The sequence below is a fragment of the Choloepus didactylus genome, chromosome 15 (genome assembly GCF_015220235.1).
Source record: "Choloepus didactylus isolate mChoDid1 chromosome 15, mChoDid1.pri, whole genome shotgun sequence".
Classification (NCBI taxonomy): domain Eukaryota; kingdom Metazoa; phylum Chordata; class Mammalia; order Pilosa; family Megalonychidae; genus Choloepus; species Choloepus didactylus.
In genome coordinates, this window is record NC_051321.1 from 47,404,104 (window position 1) to 47,425,544 (window position 21,441).

At 37.0% G+C, this 21,441-nt stretch overlaps 1 protein-coding gene across 3 annotated transcripts in view; it reads right to left on the reverse strand.

Moving 5' to 3' along the window:
• Positions 1-3,864: 3,864 nt before the first annotated feature.
• A1CF (APOBEC1 complementation factor) overlaps positions 3,865-21,441 on the reverse strand; it is an 87,677-nt gene continuing 70,100 nt past the window's right edge. For 2 of the 3 annotated variants that reach the window (XM_037804813.1, XM_037804815.1), the window contains exons 8-12: positions 19,761-20,034; positions 17,599-17,804; positions 14,847-14,983; positions 13,929-14,095; positions 3,865-10,370 (exon numbers count right to left, since the gene is read on the reverse strand). In XM_037804813.1, the coding sequence (XP_037660741.1) occupies positions 10,219-10,370; positions 13,929-14,095; positions 14,847-14,983; positions 17,599-17,804; positions 19,761-20,034 (936 nt within the window). In that variant the 3' untranslated portion in view covers positions 3,865-10,218. The remainder of the gene's footprint in view (positions 10,371-13,928; positions 14,096-14,846; positions 14,984-17,598; positions 17,805-19,760; positions 20,035-21,441) is intronic. The other variant, XM_037804814.1, reaches the window with a different exon arrangement.

Below are 21,441 nucleotides of genomic sequence, written 5' to 3' on the forward strand. Positions count from 1 at the left end.
TTCTTTTAAAATTTTTGAGGCTTGTTTTATGGCCCAAAATATGATTTAGCTTGTAAATGTTTTGTGTGTACTTGAAAAGAATATATATTCTGCTGTTGCTGGGTAGACTATTTTACAAATGTCGATTGTCAAGTTGGTGGACAGTGCTTTTTAAATCTTCCATATTTTTACTGATTTTTCTCTCTACTTCTGCTGTCAGTTGTGAGAGGTATAGCAATCTCCAACTATAATCATAGATTCATTTATTTCTCCTTGCAATTATATCAGTTTGTGTCATATGTTTTGAAGTTCTGTTATTAGAACCATAAATATTTAGGACTTTTATGTCCTCTTGATTAGTTGACCCCTTTATCAATGTGAAATGAATTTCTTTATCCCTTGTAATAATCTTTGGTCTGAAATCTACTTTGATATTAATATAGTCACTCCAGCTTTCTTCTGATGAGTCTTCTATGGTATGTGTTTTTCCATCTTTTAAATTTTAACCTATTTATTTAAAAAGTGCATTTCTTATAGGCAGCATATAGTTGGGTCTAGCTTTTTAATTTTTACCTGAACATCGAGTTATTTTTTGCACATTACATTGTATTTTTTAAATGGCCAATTATCTTTAAAGGCATTTAAATAGTCAGTAAAAAATCCTATATGTATTGACCCATGTAGTTGCCATTTCTTGTTCTCTTTATTCCTTTATGTTGCCTCATATTATCAGTGCTTCATGTCTTTTTATGGCTGAAAAATATTCCATTTATGTATATGCTGCATTTTGTTTATTCATATATCAGTTGATTGACATATGGGTTGTTTCCACTTTTTGGCTAATGTGAATTGCACTTCTATGAACATTAGTGTGCAAATTTTTGTTTGAACACCTATTTTCAATTATTTTGGCTGTATACCTAGGAGTGAAATTTCTGGGTCATGTGTTAACTCTGTGTTTCATTTTTTGAGGAACTGCCAAGCTGTTTTCTGCATTAGCTGTGCTCTCTTACAGTTCCACCAGCAATGCACGAGGGTCCCAATTTCTCCACATTCTCATGCATACTTGTTTTCCATTTTTTCAAATGAAATGTCTATAAATGGTTTTGTTAATGATAATGTCAATTCTCCAGATATGTAGTAATGAGGAAAGGGGAAATTTATAATGGTGTCATTAATTGCTATGCTGATCAACTAGTAGTGAATATCTGAAGCCCTGTGTTGAAGGATTCTGAGGCCATTATTTAGACCAGTAGGATACCAATGAGTCACTTAGTAATGTCTGCCAAGCGTGTGGGAGGGGAGAAAGGCTACCTCTACATCAGGTGTTTTCTTTCCCTCAGGTGTAGGTTTTGTCAAACGGATTCTTGTTAGGAGCAAAGAAAGTTGACAGAAAATTTGACAAGTGAAAATGAGGCAGGCATTGTGGTAGTGGTATGTGGACCTTATGCTAGGGAAGCAATATTGGCTTGCCAACCATTTTTAGCGTGTGTATTGTTGTTCCCTGTTATACAGTTTGAGTTGGGTTTGAGCACTGCTAACAAGTGGCAGAACTGAGGCCAGAATTCAGGACTACTGACCTTTGGCTCAGAGTCCCTTCTTTTTATCGAGACTGTCATGTGTCCTTGTACATTTTCAAACTTAGAGGAATTTTTCTTTTCTCAATGAAAATTTTTGGATTTGGAGTGGTTCATATCATGATGTTGCTCACCAAAAGGAAATTTTATCCAGGATCATTTGAAATATGGAAGCAAAAGACATCACCCACTTGCCGTTTCTTAGTTCTGGTTCTCAGAACTCTAAATTCATTGTAGTAAACTCACCAACCTTTCATTTCCTTTCTTTGCTTTCCTTTCCTTTTCTTTCTCCTTCCTTCTCCTCTCTCTCCTTCCTTCCTTTCCTCCCTTCATTTCTTCTTTCCACTCAACCAGCAATTTTGAGCACCCACACTCTACCAAGTATATATGATTTCCTTAGGTTTTATCTTTCCTAGCATTGGACATACTGACAACAGCAATTTTCATTCATAAACCCAAGAAAGGAGCTGGTTTCTCTGATTTTGCATAGCAGTTTCAGTGACTCTTGGATGATAAAAACATGTGTGTCCACTGCAACTTTATAACTTTTTACTGTTGTATCAGCCGTCTATTGCTATATAAAATAACACAGCTTAGTGGCTTAAAATAGCATTTATTATCTCATAGTTTCTGTGGGGCAGGGATCCAGACATAGCTTAACTAGATTTTCTGCTTCAGGGTCTCTCATAGGTTGGAACAAGGTGTCAGTAGGGGCTGTGGTCACCTCAAGGCTCAAATGGAAGGGGATCCACTTCCAAGTTCAATCATGGCTGTTGGCAGAACTCAGCTCCTTATGAGCTGTTGGCGGGAGGCTGCCCTTTGTTCCTTGCCACATGGCCTTTTGCAGAGCACAACTTGCAACATGGCAACTTGCTTTGTCAGAGTGAGCAAGTGAGAAGATTCGTCAGCAAGATGCCAGCGAGATAGAAGTCAAAGTCTTCTATAACATAATCTTGGAAGTGACATCCCATCACTTCTGCCACTTCTTTATGTTAGGATTGAGTGACCAGGTCCAGCCTACACTCAAAGGGAGGTGAGAATCATTGGGCACCCACCTTACTGCGCCACCCTTTCATTGGGTACCGATACTTCAAGATACTCTGAGGTATGCTGGCAGTTTCCTTTTAGTTGGTGAGGGCATGAGAAGGGGAGCCAGGATTCATAGGCATCTACCACATGCCAAGACCAGTACCAAAAGATCTCATGTGCCTTGCTTTATTTAATTCTCACATTCTTCCTGTGATTCAGGTATTTGTGGCAGGCTGTGCTTGAGTTCCTCAGTATCCATTCTTCCATTCTTTCACAGTAAAATAATTTTTTATGGTTGCCTAGATTAAGACTGCATTTCCCATCCTTCCTTGCAACTATGTGTGGCTACCTGTCTAAATTCTTTGCAATGGGATATAAACCATACTACTCAGTTGCAGCTTCAATGAACTCTCCTTAAGGGAAAGCCACCGTTTCCTCTTTTTTTGTCCTTCCTCCATCCTTCTGCTTGGAATGTAAATATCATCATCCTAGAACATGAGGTTGAGATCATGCAAGTAAAGCAACAAAAAGAAGCAGTCTATGTTCATGACACTATAAAGCACAATACCAGCATTGTACCACTTTTGGGGGCTTTTGAGTGAGAGACAAGAAATTGCTATCATCTTTAAACCATTGTTATATTAGGTGCTGTCACTGTAGTCCAACCTATTCCTGGCTAATTGAGAATTTGGACAACCTAGAAATGGGGTGCTACATGTAATAACAGAAGCCAAAATATCTGCTGCTGGCTTAGTGCAGAGGTTGGCAAACATTTTCTATAAAGGGCCAAATAGTAAATATTTTGGGTTTGTGTGCTGTTTACGGTCTTGGTCACACATTCTTCCTGTTTCCTTTTTCTTTTTAAACCTTTTAAAATGTAAAAGCCATATTTAACTCAACCATTTAAAAACATAACAACCATGCTTTGCTCAAAGGCCAACAACAAACCAAAATGTTGGCTTTGGCCCTCAGAGGGTACTTTGCAGAATCCTGCTCAAGGCCATCGGGGATAAAGAGAGGCCTCCAGGACAAATGTTGACTTTTTGGTTTCTCAGTATTTCTTTTGCTTTCCTGACTGATTGGAAAATAAAGCTTCTAATTATTGAAAGTTAACATTTTCTCTCAGAAGAAGCACCAGAGGGATCTTTTCTATAATGTAAAGAAGTTACCAAAAGCACATTGCCATTATGGGTCATTAATATTCAGTTATTTACTCAAAAAGGATAAAACTTCTTTAGTTTTCAGGAAAGAAAAAGTAAATCAGAGACTCATGTTGATATTTTTAAAACTTTATAACGGTACTTGAGAATTCAATTAAAACCATTTCATCATTTCAATTACACCAGTTATTACAACATTGCATTGTTTCTCATTTCATATGATTTATGATTCTAAGGTGCCCATTATGTTTATTTCTTCCAAACCAATGATTATTTTCACAATAGATGAATGATGTAATTTTATTTAACATCTGTTGATAGATCACAGAGTTCTATAACATGTTGTACTCAATGTACAAAAATAAGTGCCTTATGCACACTCTTTAATACTGTTTTTATCTCCTTATTTTGGTACCTTAGCTAACTAACTTTGCATAAATAAAACCAATAATAATAAAAAGGAAAAGAAGTGAGACATTAATATCTGGAAACTAGAAATGCATTTTGCTGACAGCTTGCTTTTCATTAAGAGAGAGGGGTTACAATATCTCGTTATATTGTAGGCAGAAAAGTAAAAAAAGTACTATGAAGGAATAGGAATAAAAACACCAATAATTACATAAAATGTGTTTAAACCAGTGATAATGATGGATTGATATAAATAGACATCTGCAATATGTGACCCCTAAAAGCCTTGGAATTATAGTAGAAAATGCTAACTTCAAAATAAAATTTATATTTGTAAAACAGTATGTGTACTTCATTGCTGATGCACTTAAACAAGTGCAGTTATGTTCAGTTTTAAAAATGCAGACTGGACCACTAGACTGTGTGGCCCAGTGAAGACAGAAACTTTTAAAAATATAGATGTATTTGTATTCACAGTTTCGGGCATAAGAGTAGGTGCACACAGGATATTTAACAAACACAGACTAAACCTACTCACTAAAATAATGTTCTATGAAAGACAGGTTTGTAGGTTAATGGCAATATATACTGTGTAAGTACTGTATAATTTGTTTAATTCTCAATATTAGCAAAGAGAATAGAGGAAGAATAAAAAGGAAGTTCTGTAACAAAGGAAAATACCTGTCGATATTAGTTTGCATTTAAAAGTAAAACCTTAGTATAACATTATGAGAGGACTTTTGCTGAAGAATATTTCATGAGTAACTGCAATGGTGAGACCATATGCAAGGGAATTTGTGTTTAAGCAAATTTGTGAGACACAGAAAAGAAAGGAAAAATGCAACATGATTTTTCAGGTGAAAGCTTACACAGGAAATCCTATATGGTTTAGGGTGAATGTAGATTGGCTCAAGGAGGAAAGAAACAGTAAATGCTCTAAGATGCAACTAATGCCAAGCAAGGGTCCTCAAGAACTTTCATCCATCCTGTTCTCTACTCAGTCTGGCCTGTGGCTCTTAGCTCTGCCAACTGAAGGCGGAACTCAGGACCCACTGCCTGGGGAAGTGGGAGGAGCACTAGGGCCAGAAAGGGATGGGGTAGAGGGACCGCTGAGTGGGGAGTGGATTGGAGTAAGAATGGCGGGGCAGCTGGAACTCCCTCTCCCTTTACCATGCTCTGCCCTCGTCAGAATAAAGTAGGTAGCCCTTTAGTTTTAGCTGTATCTTCCCTGGAAAGGAGAAATCCAATTCTACAATGTTAAAAGCAAACAAACAAACAAAACAGCCATGAAGAGTAGGTCACCATATAACTTGTTGTCTACACTGGAACACATTGAGAGTAAGAGGGGCCATTGGTAATATTTATAGTAGGCCAGTAGATGTAAGCCAAGCCTGTCCTGACAAACCAGGATGTATCGTCACCCCAGAGAGACATCCATGAACCCTGAGTGGAGTTGGTATTCTCAACTCTCCAAGGAGTTCTTGCTAGCGGCTTACTTACTTCAAAGTGCTGTTTCTTGGTATCTCCCCTTCCATTAGTCAAAATAACATCCATAAATGAGTCTTGGTGTTCAGGATATACACTGCTATCCATATTAACCTTGCATATTCTACTTTCTGTACAAACATCCTAAGAAAAAGCTGGCTTTTAAAACGTTGGCCATTTGGGGAGGCAATGGCCCATTTGCCATTTAATCCAAATTTTTTTTCTTTTGGCTATTTTACTCCAGAATTAAAAGAAGCAGGGACTAGGAGTCAGAGAGATCTCATTTTCCCAATAGTTTCATTCATTATAGTAGGACTTTGCTTTCTTCTAACGTTGGCAAGGCAAAAACAAGCATGCAGTCTGGAAGGCACATTACACTTCCTGTGACTGTGTTCTAGTAAAATTCAAAGTATTCTCAAGATGTTACTTGAATGAGGTAAAATTTTAACATCAGATCTGACAATCAGTTTGACAGGGCCATGGAATCCAGCTCTAAACTGCCTTCTCTGTTGACAACAGTTGCAAGCCAGGTAGGAATGTTCACTGCCTCATTGCACTCTGTCTTCCAATAAGCATATTAAACTTTCTGACTTGTGCTATTAACATTTTCTTTTATAAGTATTTATAACAAAGTTCACTTATGGTGTCATATTAGAAACTGAGTTTTGTCTTTAACACATGTATTTACAATATGTAAAAGTGTATTTACAAAATATAAAAAGTGCCAAGTCTCTACCTAACTAGTTTAAATTTTAGGTATGTTTTCACCTCCCTGGGAATTTCTATATGAATCCAAGAAGAGGATAAATGATCATGGACTTATGCATATCTGTGTACATTTTAATTGCAAATTAGTTCTAAGAAATCTTGAACAGGACTGGAGTTGCTGAATAATAATAAACTTTGAAGCTCTGAATGCAAGAAAATTTACTCAAAATGTGGACTTTCTTTATTGGCCCTAAGCTACAAATGGAACCCTGGAAAATCTCCATGTCCCTATGGATTTCTAATCATTGTTCATTTGTCCAAGTTAGAAATATAAAATATAGTCATTTAAAATATAGTGAAAAATAATGTAAATTGGAATTTATATTGCTGCATTATTTATGAAAAACTAATCTATATGACTAGAAGAATTTTTTTAAACCTTTAAGTAAAGCTAAAAATAATGTTCCGTATAGCTTTATCAGTACAGAAGCTATAATTTAATTATTTAATTTCCATCCCACCCTTACTGTAGTTTGGAAATAGGTCCTCTTTTGTTAGATATTTTTTGAAGTCAATATCTTCTTAACACAAGGTAGCTTTCTAGCAGCATTTTGGGTGCTGTTACCTAAACACAATGTGGTTTAGCATGATATGGGGTGGTGGTAAATAATTATCCGGGAGAATTACATTTGGTTGTAATTGGAAGTGACCTACTAATGATACTAATGGAGTGGGGATACAGCAATTCTGGAAGAGCCAGCATTTTTACAGATTATAGATATCTAATCTCAGTGCTGTTCCATTTCCTCCTGCCTAAGTAATGTTGTGCTGATTTTAATTCTCAATAAGCTATTCATTACCAAAATTTAGAAATGCAATTCTAGTTTTCTAGAAGTTTCTAAATTATTGCTTTGGGCATTTGGTTATTATTTGATTGGTTGACTAAACTGAACTTTTTTATGAGAATTAGGAAGCAGTAAAGTAAGAAGTAACAGCAAAATGGTTAGTGATGTACAAGGTATGATAGATGTTAAATAGGAGCTAATTTATTAAATCCAAATATATAATCCTTAAGCAAAGTAAACCATAGTTTCTGCCCTAGATTTAAAAAATAATCCCATTTTGCTGATAGCTTCAAACTCATCATCGCAGGATTTGCGCTATGTTACTCAATGTGAGAAAAGTAAATATAAACATCTCATGGTATACATATTGATGCTTTTTATGAACATATTCTAATGTATTTCAAAGTATTCTCTAGATATTACTAAATGAAGTAAGATTTCAGAAAAAAACAATAAAATCAGTTTTAAGGAGGTAAAAGTCATGAATGCATGCATTTTTCCATGACTATGACCTAATGAAGAATTATGATTTTTCTCATAAGGCCATTCCTCGATTAACTAATTGCCTTTTCATTTTGATTAAATTTAAAACTCTTCTGTATTAAGCCTTTTATTTTGCATTGATTGGTTATGCAGATTGCTGCTTTACTATTTATTTTCAAATATTTAAGGAACATTAGAACTTTTGCTCATTAAAACTTTGCTCATGCTCTTTTTGGACTGAGTAGGAATTTGCCTGTCCCAATGGACATTTGCTATGTTGATGTAATTACTCTCTTTAAGTATAAAAGCAGGTCTGTGGATGAATGTAAATTTAGACCTCCGAATTGCTCAATTTTTTTCACTTTCTCATTTTTTGGGTTGTTTGGCCCAAGAATCAGTTTGAAGCCATTATGAATTATATTCAAATTCATACATTGAATGAGATGAATTTACGTAAAAAGGCAATTCAACTGTTTTAGCTTAGACATTTTTTCTTGCATTTTTCCTATTTAACAAAAGTGAAATAAAAAAGAAACAAAATTAAGGGATATAGTGGAAATACAGAGAAAAGAACACCTCCGAAACTTAATTGCATATTGGAATCATCTAGGGATCTTAAAAAACACTGATGCCAGGTTCCTACCTGAAGACATTATGGTGTAATTAGCATGAAATGTAATCTTGGCACTGGCATTTTTTAAAGCTCCCCAGTTGTTTCTAATGTGCCCCCAAGTTCAGGAAACACTGTCCTGGGGAATATGAGAAGCAAAATGTAAAGCAGAGGGCACTGCGCCTTTCAGTTTCAGCTGTAGCTTGGCAGGCCTTTGACACCTGATTGGTGTTAACAGAAATGAACGGCTACAGGGACCTTTAATTGTGCTTGGAATTTACCTGATTTGATGGAATCTGGCCTGATTTAGAATCGCAGAATTCCATTCAGCAGTTAACACCATTTTCTGTGCCTTTTGTATTTTGTTTTTCCTTCATTCTTGTAGAATTTTACAAGGGCAAGGGAATTTTTTTTTTTTTTTTAATGGAAAGTCTAGTACTATATGTTTTAAACCACTAATGAGACTGGAGTGGTAATAATAGGTATTTGGTGTTTGGATTTAGATTATTTCTTTTTTCAACCCAAAGCAATCCTTCAAAAGTGTGGCAAGACAGTAGAGCCTTCTACTCACCTCCAGCACAGGTTTGCCCTCCCTTCCCCACCGGATGTTCCTGGAGAAGAGGCCCAGAATTCTAGGGTATTTTGATAAATAAAACCCTTCCTGAGTGTCTGAAGATATAGCTTTTAATCAGCAGTGATGAGTATAAGGTTTTCCTGGGACAGCTTCAAGACAAAAAAGACTTAGATAAGGTAAAGCTGTCTGATGCTTACTGAAAGTAAAAGGAAGGGGATGTGGAGAATATTCTGGCTGAAAGTGAGTTAGATAGTCCAAGGCTAAACCCAAGTTAATATAACTGTCTCTCAGTGCTGGATGGTAGCCTGGGTCCTGCAAAAAGATCAAAGAAATAAAAGTAAACCTTCACTTCTCTATTTGTTTGAAATGACTTTTCAGCCAGGTTGCTGAATAAGAAAAAGTATTATATGTGATATTCTCTAGATTTGCTTTTACTTTATTGCTATTTTATGATAATGGAGCTGAGTAAAAAGACACTGGGATGAAAGAAAATCAATGTGGACCAGTCAAAATTTTAAAAGTGAGCGAGAGTCATTTCAAGTTGGAATGATTATTGTATTGTGTGGATCTGTGGGAAGGGTAGGACTTCTAGAGAAAAATATGTGGGGGCTAATGAGTTTCATCAACAGTGGGCCTGGATTTGTTTTAACCGTATCTGCCACACATCACATCAATTTCTAGGGAAGGGGCTGTAGGGAACAGAGAGCTCCTGACCTATGACAAATTGCCTGGATGGAATGTTCAGACTGAAGTGACGCTGAATCCACAAAATCTTTGACAGTCTTTCATGAGCTCAGGTCAGCAGCCATGCCTCACACAGTGGGCAGTTGGTGAATGGTTTTGAAAAGCATCCAGACCCTCTTCCCTTTGTTTCTGGGACTTTGTGTATTGCCAAAACAGCTGTGAGCCAGAGGCTAAGACACTGGAGTTGACTTGGCTACTTTTTGTTGAGACTTGACTTCCTGAGGCTGCTCAGCCCCTGAACCCTCGCTGGCTAAAAGATCTCTTTCCACTCTGTCAAGTTTGGTCAATATACTCCTAGGATACCCAAGAACCTTGAAGGAACAACTTTGGGGGCAATGGCTCTTTTTCTGCGTTAGACAAAAGGCTCCTTAACTGTTTGATTTGTTTTATGGGTTGGCAAGGTATAGCGGAAGGGACTATGGGTCTGGTTCCCCCCGCTGCCTAAGGGAATAAGGTTCTCATGTCACAATTCTCAACTAATATAAGCAATACAGTCTCGGGAAATGTATTACTTTGGGAAAGACATTACTTATGATCATATGAGACCAAGCTAGAGGTATATTTCTTCTATATAGGATTTTGTGTGTCTTATTCTTAATTTAAAAGAAAGGTATCTTCAGAAGGCTCCATATCCATCTCCTCGGGCAGTCACTGCAAAAGTAGGGTAGACCTCATAGGTTGTATATGCTGCCAAGTCGTGTCCAAGAGTCATCGCTTGCTTGAGCTGGGCCGCAGGCATGGGTGTAGTAGCGCTAGGGACAGCATATCCTGGAGGTGGAGGCAGAAAAAAACTTTAGGAAAGGGACTCAGCTCTCTTTGGACTTATTTTCCTCTTTTAGAAATAAGAAAATTTAACATTGCTTAAAGCAAAAAGTTCATATATACATTTCAAAAGATGCTCTCAAGAGACATAATATCTGGCACAAGCATTCTTTATCTGGCACAAGCATTTTTAAAATGGCCTTTAAAAATCCTAGGACCATGTTCCTCAAAGTGGGGTCATGTCACTTGTATCAGAATCATCTCATACTTGGAGAATATTTCAAATTCTAATTAGACTTAGAGAATTTTTAAAAATTCAAATTAGAATTAGTTTAGAATTTTCTTACTCCCTCATTGGGGATGAGGTCTAAGAAACAGAAATAGATCCTTGGTTGATTAATATTTGAGGTTTAGTACTTTTTCAGAGGGTTTCAGAATTTATAAATGAGAGGAGAAAATTGCAGGGTTGGCAAGATACAGTGGAAGGAAATATGGGTTTGGTTCCCCATCCCTGCCTAAGGGAAACTTTAAAGACCATTGCCTTAATTCAAGAAGGGACAGAAGAGACTGGATAGACCAGAAGGAAAAATGTACAGTTTTTGATATGTTTCTATATAACACCATAAAAATGAAGGGCTATCCTGTCTACTTATAGACCTAGCAGTGAGTGGCAAGTGCATCTTCTTCTTGCTCCAACAAGACTATCTTTGGTGTGTTGAGAGACTTTGGTACTGGTCCTCATTCTCAGAGACCCAAAGAGCTTGAATGGCAAAGAAATCATTTGTGAGCTTTGACTTTATGTCTGGTTGATTAACATTCACTTTTGAAGAAGAGAGGAAAATAGCTATTATCTCAAGGCAAAGTTTTTCTGTTAAGGTCTTATACCAAAAACCAGAGTATTTCCAAGACTGTCCAAAAATCATGAAAGATAACAAGAAAAAAATACTTAAACAATGAATGGGGACCTGTTTTTGTTTTGTTGTTTTCTGTTTGTTTGTTTTGTTTTTTAAGTTCCTTTGGTTTATGTGCTGTGGTAGTCTCCCCACCCCAGACACATTGATTTTTTTTCTTGTGGCTTCTCAGGAAGTGGTGGCAGGAAGCTGGCTGGACTATTTCTTAAAAAATTGAATCCTTTCCTTGGCTCCTTCAGTTTGCTGACTAATGTGCTACTGAAGTTTAGTTCATTTTCCAAGGATATGAGAAATGTGTTAACAATTACTTTCATATTTTTGGAAATGGTATTTCTAAAATAAATAAGAAATTTACACATAGGTATAAGTGTGTGCGTGTATATGCATAATACACATTTTATCTTTGGGGGTTTTGAATATTCTTTATTCAATTTAGCTGATTTCTTAAATGCAAGGGTATTTGTGTTTCAAAGATTCCTGTCTTGGAGCCTGATACACTCTGTCTGACTCCACAGGAAAATTGTGACAGAGGTTCTCAACTTGTTAGTCATTCCCAAGACAACTCTCATGCCCTAAATATTTTTAGCTTCTTGTAGGAGCAAATAGAAGTGAGGATAAGACAAAACATTCTTGGGTAAAAGCAAATCCTTTCCAATATGAAGGCAGACTTTAAAAGCCTCCCAACAGGGGCTCATTTATTTTTAGTTAGGTGTCTTTGGGATGCAGCTTTGTGCAAAACAGGAACTCAACTTGCTCTGAGAACTGAGAAGCCCTGTCCTCAGGGACAGACAGGTAAGCACACTGCCCTGTGGGAGGCAAGCCCAGGGACTGGTGGTCCAGTTCTGCAGGGAGGGACCTGGCCCCCTGCATGTCAGCCACTGCCTGGACCCCGTGCAGGGAGTCACTGCATCTTCAGCACATTCTTACAGAGAAACAAAGCTAGACTTGAGGTCACATTCTCATGTGATGCATGAGTCACTTCAGCCTCACTTGTCAGAATGGAAGATATTTTTGCAATTTTTGAGACATGAAAGAAAAATGAGAGTGAGCCCCAGGTGTTATGGACCAGAGGAATAAAGTTCTCACCCCATACACAGGGCCAATTATGAATTAATCAATCAAGAGGAATGTCGTATTTCTAGGTCTAGTCAGACCTCACTAATTTGGGCTGGGAATGTTGGTATGCTGACACAATGACAGGTTAGAACGATAAATTATTCAAAAGGAATAAAAATAGAATTCAGTTACCCAAGCTAACTGTTGAGGAAAACCTTCCAAGACAAGTTTCTTGCCCGGTTCCCTTTAATTTCTAGGAGTTTGATTTTTGATTATTAGCATTTGTTATGGGCACATAAAAATAGTGAAAAGTCATTTCAGTGTGACCCCTGAAGGATGTTTATCTATTGCTAAGGTTTTCCTTTAAGCAATCAGCACATGACCCAGACCAAAATTGTAGAGCAGATAAATTGGGGCCTGATTATTTACATATTGAAAAGGTCTCTCTCTCGCTCCCTCTCTGCCTCCCTCCTTCCCCAACCCCCCCTTCACACACACACACACACACACACACACACAGACAGTTGCTAACTTAAAATAGTTTAAGAAAACTGTGGTTATGGTGATTTGGAACTGCATGCACTGTAGAAAAACACGTTCTTAAACTTAATCCATTCCTGTGGACCTTTTGATGAGGTTACTTAGGTTAGGATGTGGCCCAACCAAATCAGGATGGGTCTTAATCCTATTACTGGAGTCCTTTATCAGCGGAATGAAATTCAGACAGAAAGAGAGAAAGCCATAGGGAGCAGGAAGCTGAAGGTCAACAGAACTTGGAAGAGAAGGGAGAGGCCAGGAGAGGTCGCTACGTAAGCATTGCCATGTGACAGAGGAGCTCAGGACCAAGGATCACCGGTAGCCAGCTCCAGAATCCCAGACTTCAGGAAGAAAGCATCGCCTTGATGATGCCTTGATTTGGACTTTTTCCCAACTACAAAACTGTGAGCAAATAAATTCCTATTGTTTAAGTCAACCCATTGCATGGTATTTGCTTGAGCAGCCAAGGAAACTAAAACAGTGGTCTACATATTTCTTTCAGAAAGCAAAGTAGCAAAACTAGAATAGGTGATTAGAACTGGGGAGTAAGCTAAAGGATTACTAAAAAGCTGATTGACTTTGGCCAAGTTACTTAATCTTTCTAATACTCAGTTTCTTCATCTGTACAATGGGCGTTATGATAGAATCTAACTCTTAGTCATGTCATAGCATTACTGAGATAATCTAAAGCATGTTAAGCATTTACCTGGGTGCCTGGCACACAGTAAGAGCCCAAATAAACATCAGTTATTAATAAGTAGTCTACAACTTTTATTAAAAGTGAAAAATAAAACAAAACAAACTGGACTCAAAAAGATTGACTTATTCAAGGTCATGCAGCTCCTTAAAGCTTAGCTGAGTCTAGAACCTACTTCTACTGCCCAGCCCAATTCTCCTGCCCTATGCTTTAATGGTTCACTCATCTGGCAAACTTTCTGGACACAGACGGTGCAAGTCAGAATTATCACAGGTGGAGTTCAACAATTCTCTGAGTCCATGGTACTAAGGAGGGGTTTCCCAAATGCTGTGCAAGGGCCATTTCTGGTTCAGGTTCCCATACCTGGAAAAGCAGCGGTGGAAGCAGCCGCAGCAGTGGAAGCAGCTGCAGCTGCAGCCGGCGTTTCTGCTCCATCAATGGGGATGCCCAGGGTCTGCAGGGTGTACTCAGCTGCGTATGTCTTTGCTTCATCCATATAGGCACTTAGCTTTGGAGGTGTGAAAGCATGGCTGGAAAGCATAGTCAGTCAGGGAGGCATTTTAAACTTGTGCTACTGAGTCAGGTGAAAACCTAAAGCCCTGCTAGCTTTTAAAGGTGATTGGATGGTGAATTTTTATTTATTTATTTATTCATTCATTCATTCATTTGATAATTTTCATTCTCTTTGCTATTAAAGCTTCTAAATATATATGCACCTAGGTATACTTGTCAGTTGATCTAGAGTACCCACAATGGATGACATTCCTGGTATACACGTACTCATTTCATGGCTTTCAAAGGTATATGGGAAACACAGTAGTTCCTGAAATATGTAGCAATGCAGCCTCAAGGTAAAATTCAGAAGGTAATATCCAGGAACAGAGATGTCATACCTTTGGTCCAAAATTTTACATGATGGGACATAGTTTTATAATCTATAAAAAGTGATTTCATGAGATTCAAACCACATACTGCACAGATAAAAGAATGGGCTATAATCTTCACTTATTTTACATTTTACTTTGCCTGCAGTTTTCCATTGAATGGTTATAACTTCTACACAGTCTTCATTGACTATATGGAATTTTGGGGGTTTTAGAGAGCAGCTTCATAGAGGGCATACACATCCCAACCACACGTCTCAACATTTATGTTTAAATAAAAAATGTCTAGGTAGTAGATGAGTATTTATCTTGTTTAGATAAGTGACCATAATAAACTTAATTTACAAACAACTTGCTCTAAAATCTAAATGACTGAGAATTTGGAGATGTTACTCACATTGCAGGGTTCTGGCTAGCCAGAGCAGGAATGGTTATTTTGTATAAGAATAATTGTCTTTGGTCTTGTCCAATGGCAGAGTGCAGTTGGTACACTGGCTGTCCCCAGTTATTTTTCTGACAAATTTCTTCTAATATCTACAAGAGGGGGGAAAAAAAGTGATTTTCCTTTCAAATGTCACATTTGCACTATTTTTCCAGTTTTCAGTTTTTTCAACTCTAGTCTTCAGAGTTTAAGCTCATATAAAAAGATATAAAATGCCACATAATTTAATGACTCATACAATTTAAGGTGAACTCAATTCGAACTCCATTTAAAGTGTTGTATCTCTTAATTCATAAAAATCATTTTCACACCATTTATTCTAATATGTTTTTAGTTCAGCCCATTAACTAACTTTTTATCGAGAGCTTAATTTTATGATTTCTGTTTGATATATTTTTTTCCATTTTTAAATAAATTTATTTTAAATAAATAAATTGATGCTTCGGTATTGTGTTGTTGGGTTTTCTCATTATTACCCTCGTTTCCTTCTGTTTATAATTGCTCAGAGAAGATAACCTAAGGATATATTCTTATTTTGTATTATTTGGTCATAGAGTTTTAACCTTGCATTTTTAAAAAAATAGAGTTAAAAATTTTAATGGGTTAATATTAATTGATGAGCATTAATAGATGGGTTGACAGTTGCAGTGTCATTGATTGGCAAGATACCAGTATCTTTATTTCATTGGCTATTTTTACAATTATCAGGATTTTAGTATCTTCCTGCATGTCCTCCTTCTTCTGTCTTTACTCAAATGAAATGTTTCCTACAGGCTCATATCTTCTTCATCCTGAAACAATTTTTGGTGATTCACAAAATCACCCTGATTTTCCCATCTGTCAGCACATTCAGTAAGCTGTGCAAAAATAACCCTGTAGGCCAGAAAAATGCCCCAGGATGTGTCTCTGGAGCTTCTTATCTCATTTGTTCTAACACAAATTCAGGTGCAATAGCATGGCATTTTCTAGTTTATTAAATTTGTGACTTGCTCCTGTCTTCCCTATTAACTTTTCTCTTTAATATTCTTAGTTTTGTAGAATCTTTTGCCATCTTCAAAGCATCCTCTAAGGCTCCTGGGCAATAGTAAATTAGCTTTAGCTAGCAGATAGTCTGCCTGCCTGTTGATGCCCACTGTGCAAACATGTGCTAAAGGAGCGTCAACTCCAGCTACTGACTTTGCAGGGTGATTTTCATCCCTCTGAACTTCCAGTTGGAAGTTATAATTCTACTGTGGAATGATTAAGGCCCCATCTATTGGTTGGAGGTGGCATGGTCATCAATTTTTAAGCCAGAGTTGTAGAAATTCAGAGACAAATTTATTAAAAGACTCCCACGGGTGATAGAGATGGTTACTCACATATTAATATGTGGCCAATTTCTAACCTAGGTTTGATCTTGACTTATGCTACAGTAGCTCTCAGAACTAGAACACAGTGTTTGTGATTATTTTTTAAAATTTTCTTAAAAGATTTCCAGGTATCCTGTACTTTAATTAGGTTCTTTATTTTGGGTTCTAAATGCCCCAAATATTGGATAACTAGCTTTTGTGTTCCCTGAGCAAAACTCCATCCTTGTACTTAATAGATTTCATTATAATTATCTGTTTATGAGTCAGTATTCCCCACTGGATTGCCATATGCTTTTTTTTTCTTTTTTTTTTTTTTTCCAATGGCAGGTATTCTTTCTGGTTTTGTTTTTACTTTTTAATTACCTGGATGGAGTTAGCAGAAACCTTAGTAGACAGATGAACTAATTTGTGGGTATAAAAAAGCCAATAATTCTATTAAAAAAAAATCCAAGATCAGCTTTTAGAAAAAAAATGATTTTACAATTTTATGATTGCACTCATAAGTACCACTTCCATAAATATGAGGCTCATACCTTTGGGGTGAGGGTAGGGAAGTTTTCTTCAGGATACACAAACTGTAACTCTGAACAACTGGATATTGGTCATTCAGCCCAAGTGTATTTCAGAGAGATCAGCCTATACTGCATAACCACAGGGAACAGTCTCAGGGTTAACATAGATCCTGTTTTGTTTTATTTTTAACCTTCTCATTCAGTTTCCATACTGGACTAACTTTTACAATTTTTAATTTTCCAATAATTAAATGTAGAAACATGGAAACAAATGAAAACAATAAAAATTCACCATTATGCCAATGCTCAAATATAACCATTGTAGAAGACGAAAACTGGTATGACTGATGGTATCTCGTAGTTAAAGATTCACCTAGACACCATGGAAGGGTTTTCTCTTAAAATAAAGTACAGTGTTTCTCGAAAAAGAGGTCCTAAATGGTCTATTTAGGTTCTCTGTCATGAATACCCCTCAACTGCCAACCAATCCACCAGTCTTGCTCACACACAATAGGCATTTCTTCTGAGCTGGGGTCTCTGTCTCATTTTATTTTCATTTCAATATTGGTTGCCAATTCTCAATAACCCCCAGGTTCTTTGCATTTCAGTGGAAGACTATTTAAGTTTTCAAATTTTATAATTAAAGAAAAGAAAAAAATCTATAATGGAACAGTAGCACACAAAGCCCAGAATTCCCTTAAAGTACTTTATGTTGATTAGCTACTTTACCTATTTGAAGAAAAAAACAATAGTCCAAGTAGGGATCAAGTCAACTCATTTGATGGCAAGTGAATGATAGCCACTGACCCACCTTAAATAAGTTATTTCTGGAGTGACATTACCCACCTGGGGAGCAAGTTTAATTCCTTGGGGTTTTAAAGTGACAGGATTCATTGGGGTGAGCTCCATCCCAGGCAAAAGGTCATAGAGTTTGTCTTCCCGCTTGTCTCCTTTGACCTGGTATCCACGACCCAGGCCTGTGTATGCCAAATAGCCACGGCCGCCCAGTCCTCTTACTCCCGCAGCCCCTACAGGTACATTCATGTAAATTTCTAGGAATGTAAGAATGATTAAACTGAATCAAACCACCAGCAAATCACCCTGAATCTTACTGTAATGGAAAAGTTAGCCCCAGTCACATTGATTATTGCCCTGAAGATGGGTAGAAAATTCTAGGATTCTAGCATAATGGCATTCAACATAATGTAGGGTTTGCCATAGGTGTCTTTCTTTTATAACTACCTGTGTAAGAAAACAATAGCAACAAAACTATTGATAAATACACGAGCAACTTTAACATTTTGACACAGAGAAAAAATTTTATAATTTTGGTCTTTGGTTAGCTTTTTGTTGATATTTTGCTATAGAGTAAGTCAATATTGGGAAAGCATTTATTAAAACATCCCAATGTGATATGACCAAGTGTACTGAAATCAGTCTTAAGTAGACTGTCACTGGTCAGCAAATCAGAAATGAATTCCTGCTTCCCCAATAATCCCACCTCCAGTGATCTATTAGAAAACCAACATTTAGAAAACATATTTTTAAGTTCACCACCCTCTTTCCTATGTTCTGTCAATGTGAGGCTTAAATTTCCATTGGGTTTCATGCATAGATTGCTTTTGATTTTTGTTTTGCCACATTGCTACTTTGATTTCTTATTGTTGTCATAAAGAAATAAGACAAATTAAATTGATTACTGTCATACATAAATATCATTCATTGATTCCTTCCTTGTTATAAGATGGATATATTTTTTTCCCTTGAAGTGAAGTTTTTCTTTTTCCTACATTGCAACTGGTTGACAACTTATATTTAATGTGTAGATTCTTAATGACGTGATTTTAGATTATCATGCATAATGTTTTAATTATCTGATTTGTCATCATACAGACATGTATCCTAGAAGGAAATTCCAGTGATTTCTTTTGCATTACAATTTTGTTGGAGTGATTGTATTATGGATATGGAATTTTTAAGGCAGTTGAAGACTAAAGCTCCTAGGTTGGTCAATTCAGTTCTCCTGAAAAATAGCAAAACACAGAAAGACAAGTATTTCCTTGGAAATTTGAGGTGCTTCCTCTCTTCTAAGTCAAATTGATGGATAGACTTACATATGCACTTTCTATGTTGAATTTCCCAGATTGGTGTCACATTTGGAAGACAGGACTGGGATACTATTGATATTAGCCACACTCCCAATTCAACCATTGAGAAGGAGCCCATAAAGCAGAGACAAACTAGTTTCTTAGAAATTAAAAAAGCCTTCATTATCTTCTATATTGCTTGAACTAACTGAGCTCTGAAAACTGCTTAAACATTTAGAATTCTTACAGGATCCAAATAGAAAATACTTATTGTCTGGCAGTCAGACTGACTTCTCCTCCCTTCTTTGGAATTTACTTTTTAGTTCCGCATACCCTGGAGAAATACATTTATTTCCTTAATAGTGTTGCTTCTTAAGGCATAATTACATATTTCTTGAGGGAGAACAGATGAAAGCATCTCATATATATGTTAGAATATATTTATGATAATTTATGGTTTTTACATGAAGATGATGCCTCCAAGTCATCATCTAGTACACACATGCCTAGAAATGTTTTTGCTATTTGAGGTAAATGGGTTCCATTGGACCATACTGCGCTCACTTGGAAGTTTTGTAACAAGTCACATATGACTGCAAGATGACTGTCTTGTGATAGGGGAGAAGCTAATGATTGTGGAACTGAGCATTAGTTTGTGCAAGTTTTATGGCCCCATGTAAAGATCATATATGTACTTTAGGCTCATTTGAACTACAGTCTGACCAGGGTTTTTCAATAACCAGTTGTAATGTGAAAAACAATTCTTTATGGGAGGAAATTATTGGTATAATATTTGATTTTTAATAAACAATTTTCCAGTCCTTTTTCCCCAGTGGACCCATCCAATTTGTCTAAGACTATTGCAATTCAAGTCATTTGATATCTTGAGGTTAGTTTAAGGCAAGAGCTGACTGGCATTACCTCTAACAGAAGGTGCTCGGATAATGGCCCTGCTCCCAAGGTGTCCTTTGGTGGCTGGGAAATGAAGGCTGGGAATTGCTGCATAGGCCTGGGGGGCATAGAAGACGGGAGCTCCAAGGTAGGTTGAAGTGGGATCATAAACATGACCCAAGGAGTAGGTATACTCTCCCTGTAGCATGGAGCCCCTTCCACCTGTGCCTCGGGTATACCTAACATAACTGTCCTTGTCCACTGGCTTGGCTAGGGTCACTTCGATGGGGGAACCATCCAGCACCTGTTATAAAGAGCAAGGAAAAAAACGTTAGGAGACATGAAGACAACCAAGTATGGCTAAGCTCTAGTAACATGTGTCCTAAGTGTTAGCCCATTTGTTGCCATGTTTAATGCCATGTTTAATTCATATGTAGCTTGTCTTTTTATAGGTTTGTGTTTGTGTATTGATTTTCCCTGATTTTTTTTTGCTGGTAAATTGCCTAAGCTGTCAACAGGTTTGACAGTGACGTATTGGCCACTGTCCATTGACATATTAGTTATAAATTATTGTCTGGATACAGTCACTGAGGTAGAGAATTGTGTAACATTTTTATTATGTTGTATATATGTTTTAAAAAATTATATTTATATATCTATATCATCTTAAGAAATTTTAGGTTCATTATGGGTGGAATGTGATCACCACTACCTAGCACAGAACAAAGAAGGTGAAAGGAAATCAATAAAGAGAACTTATCAATTATTAACACCTTGGCATGGGCAGCACAGCCAGGCCTTTCCAGGTGACAGCCAGCAAAAATCTTGCTCCTCAGAGTAGCTTTTCAACTACTTATATAATACAACTACTTATAACTACAGTAGCAAGTTTTCACTGGGAAGAAGCCTGAAGTGGGGCCCTACTCAAGGGAGGTGAATCCAGGAAGCTATATCATGATCCCCCACGGGTACTTCCTTATGGAACAAACTTGTGATTTGAAGGATTCTCTGCTGAACTATTGGGAATTAATAAATGGGGATGGCAGGAGCTGCATTGAGCTTTCTCAAGTCATGTACTGCTTAAAAGCATTCCTCAAGAATTATTGAAATGGTTCTTTCCCACAGAAGCTTTTGATATTGCAAACAGCTCCAGATGTAGAAGATAATGTTCATGGATCTATATATACGCCTCATTTCCATGCATTGTTTGCATGCAAAAAAGACAAAGAAGGGTCTCAACAAATACTTTGATAGATGTATTTCTTATGGAAGGGACTAGGTGTTAAAAACTTTGAGAAGGCATTTGTATCTTCTTTCAAATGAGAATGAGAAGGGCATCTATTTTATATAAAGAAAAACATGATATATAATGTTTGTGCAAAAATTCCCTTTTATAGAAGCTGAATGGGAACCCTTATTCTCTGATTTCATGAGCAGCATAATGGTTCCTGATCATTGAAATTTGTCAGACAAAATTCATACTGCATGTCATTCCTTACCACTTTGGTCAGCCTCTGAGGCAGGTTGTCCCCAGTTTCACATATCCACTCTATTTTTTAGTAGCAGGATACAGTGCCACATACATTAGATGGAGCACATGGAGAAATAGCTGGAAGGCAGGAGATATTCAACTACCTTGTATTCGTATTGTAATTAGAAGAAATAGACTTGGAGTATTGAAGGAAGGGGGTGCCCTTGAATGTAAGAATTT